The sequence below is a fragment of the Morone saxatilis genome, unplaced genomic scaffold, assembly GCF_004916995.1.
Source record: "Morone saxatilis isolate NCDOM2014 unplaced genomic scaffold, NCSU_SB_2.0 Contig19, whole genome shotgun sequence".
NCBI classification, from domain to species: domain Eukaryota; kingdom Metazoa; phylum Chordata; class Actinopteri; family Moronidae; genus Morone; species Morone saxatilis.
In genome coordinates this window covers 18,626,066-18,628,960 of record NW_023339751.1, presented here as the reverse complement: position 1 = coordinate 18,628,960, position 2,895 = coordinate 18,626,066, and the positions used below count along the sequence as shown (strand labels likewise).

Here is a 2,895-nt window from a genome sequence, read left to right as displayed (position 1 = left end):
TTCTCTCTGAGTGAGCAACTCTCATCCCTCAGATGGATAGATGGATGGACAGACAAGCTTCCAGATTTTTCTTAATATTAGTATGCATGGTGGAAGGGTAGGGGAAAATATTTTTTATTGCACAGTTAGTCCTATAGGTGTAGAAAATAAAACCAAGTTGTGTAGTTGACACTCATAACATCTGAATGGATACATTCATTTGTGTCTTTTATTTAAACAACAGGATCAGATTACACAGAATCATACCAGATAGAAATGTTGTTACCTGTATTCTCCCAGCTCTGGTGAAAGGCATCTGCAAACAGATGAGTAAAATACTTAGAAGCTGCAGTACAGCGCAATATCACAGTTTCACCAGGAAGGGGCAGTGTTTGCTAGTTTATTCCCCCTTCCCAGCAGCATCAGCATGAGGAATGATTATGTAACATCTGTAATTAAGTTAAAATCACAATGTGCCATGATTGATAAGAAGTAAAAGCGGCAAACCGACAAACAACAACTGTACCAGAAAGATTCACTATTCCCACATTAATGGAGAAAACGTGATGTATCTTGAGATGTTGAACGCTGCCCAGCCGGTGTGATAGTACTCAGTTTAATGTACAGATGTACTTTAAAAACGAACCAGTACTTTAGGTATATGCACGTAGGGCTTCTTAGTATTTGATATTTCCAAATATTTCGATCTTTCTTTAACCCGGAACTGTCAGAGACCGTACCGCACGTCGCAGAAATATATTGGCAGCCAACGTTGCGTCACAAGAAAACAGCCTTCCTATTGGCTGCCATCCTCCTGCAACGTCCTCATTCGCCCCTTCCAGGAATGGCACTGTAGTGTAAAATATCTTCAAACTAATCACCTTTTTAACTTCTTTATTTTTTACCTTGTTGTGGTTTTTATTCGGCGTTTTCGAAGGGAAACAGAAGCCCTGTGTTTTAAGGTGAAAACCTGTGAAAAAAAACTACAACCCCCAAACACATATTGTGTGTACCCCACTGTCTCCTCAGGGATTGCTGTGGTCCTTCAGACCCGCAGGACCAGGCCGACCCCGTCGACTTTTCTTCCGCCAGCATCCTACAGTCACACAGTAAGAACATGTCTTTAAATCGCTTTGTCTCTTCACATTGTCCCGTTTCCCAAGAAGCGAGGGATGCCGAGGGTCGTATCTTCAAGTTAGCTTACAGCCCACCGGGGTATCTTCAGACGGTTATCCTCATGAGGTGTTCACGGCGCCACCGTTCACTTGAGTTGTCTTCGTGTTTCTTAAGGCTGTAAACTGTAGCCAGCGCTGATATTCGGTATTTGTTGAATACACACCGTCCTCTTCTGTCCCCATCTGTCCATGCACACATCAGTCGTTCACTTCCGCAGCCTGAAGCCTCTGAAGTTCCCCGTCGGGCAGGTAATGCGTGTGGACTCACAGGGGTGAAACTCACCGGTTAATAATTGACGGTGTAAGCGGACTCTGTCGTTAAAGAAAAGGGTCTGAAAAACTCCGAGTCTATGACAATAAGGTAATAAAAATGAAAGCAGGGGGCGAGGCGAAGGGAAAACATGAGCAGAGGCTGGGAGTCAGAACCAGTATCTGTGACGTGGTTTACAGTATTGGGGCTGGAGAATGAGAGGCAGACACCGCCAGCAATAAAAGATCCTGCTATAGATCCTCTCCGGCTTCTTGTTCAGGGACGACGTTTGGTTGCTGTCCTGGACCGTCCGTGTGACTGGATAAATGTGTCCTTGTCGTTTTTTTAGGCTCTCTCTTTTTTTTTTAAACGAGTACGTGAGGTAGACAGGAAGTCTCATGCTGCAGTCTCAGCTGTGAATGGACTGGCTTTAGGGATACCTCAAGGAAACTTTACGGAATGTGTGTTCAATGACACTTCGGGTTTCACTCTGAATGCTCGCTGGGATATTTAATTTGAAACTCTGTTGTTTTTGGATTTATCTTTTTTTTTATTTAACGATACTTGGCAGCTGAAACATGACACTTTATGTAGAAGGTAAGTAGTGATGTGGAGGGTATATTCAATCAAATCCTATCATTACATATACAAGGAAATGAATTAGTGGGATTAAAGGACCATACCTGTGTTGTTGTTTTTTTTACGTTTCTTTATTTACTAAACCGTCCACATTAATGTCAAACATTTCCCAGTCAAACACATTTTCTAATATGTTTAATCTACCTTTCTAGGCATTTTTAAGATGTATTCTTCTTACTGCCTTCCAAGCAAACACTGGTTTACATTCATTGGAATACATTATAAAAGATTATTTATTAAAGGCTTTGAGTTTGTCTCACATATCGACTGATCCATCTTGTGATGTTTGGTCAGATTTGATCAACTACATACTGTATCTCTTCAATCCATTGGAGAAGATGTAGTGAAATCTAAATTCTTAAATGGTGAAGCTTCCCATCTGTACATGAACACACCATGCTGAACCTGACTAACAACATTCAAATATTTGTGACTCAAAAAGAAATGTATTGAATGCACCTTTTATAGAGGCAGTCGAGGGGGAGTTTCAGGTCAAAGTTGTATTTCTTTATTCATTTCCTGTTACATATCTGTTTATGATCTCTTATTAGCAGCCAGCCTGCCAGTAACTTACACTTTACTGCTATGAATACAGCATTCAGCCCTCAAGATAAAGCAAATGTGCCAGTTAATTTAATTATTTCCTTAATTCTGAAACCACTCGACTATTGCTTTTAGATGTTAACATTTAAGAGGATCTATTGGCAGAAATATAATATAATATTCAAGTTACATATTAAAATTTTAATTAGTGTATAATCACCGGAATACAGGAATACAGTTTTAGTTACCTTAGAATGAGCTCTTTCATCCACAGACACCACAGGTTGCCATGTTGAACCACTATGTTTC

The 2,895-nt window shown here is 40.4% G+C and overlaps 1 protein-coding gene across 2 annotated transcripts in view; it reads left to right on the top strand.

The window, feature by feature from the left end:
• Window positions 1-796: 796 nt before the first annotated feature.
• The window catches only part of ugp2b (UDP-glucose pyrophosphorylase 2b), a 31,985-nt gene continuing 29,886 nt past the window's right edge, over window positions 797-2,895 (top strand). The window contains exon 1 of one of the 2 annotated variants that reach the window (XM_035663190.1): window positions 797-1,088. Coding sequence is in view for 1 of the 2 variants with exons in the window: in XM_035663188.1 (XP_035519081.1) it covers window positions 1,983-2,001 (19 nt within the window). In the remaining variant the exon portion in view is untranslated. Of the gene's footprint in view, window positions 1,089-1,531; window positions 2,002-2,895 lie in introns of those variants that run through there. The other variant, XM_035663188.1, reaches the window with a different exon arrangement.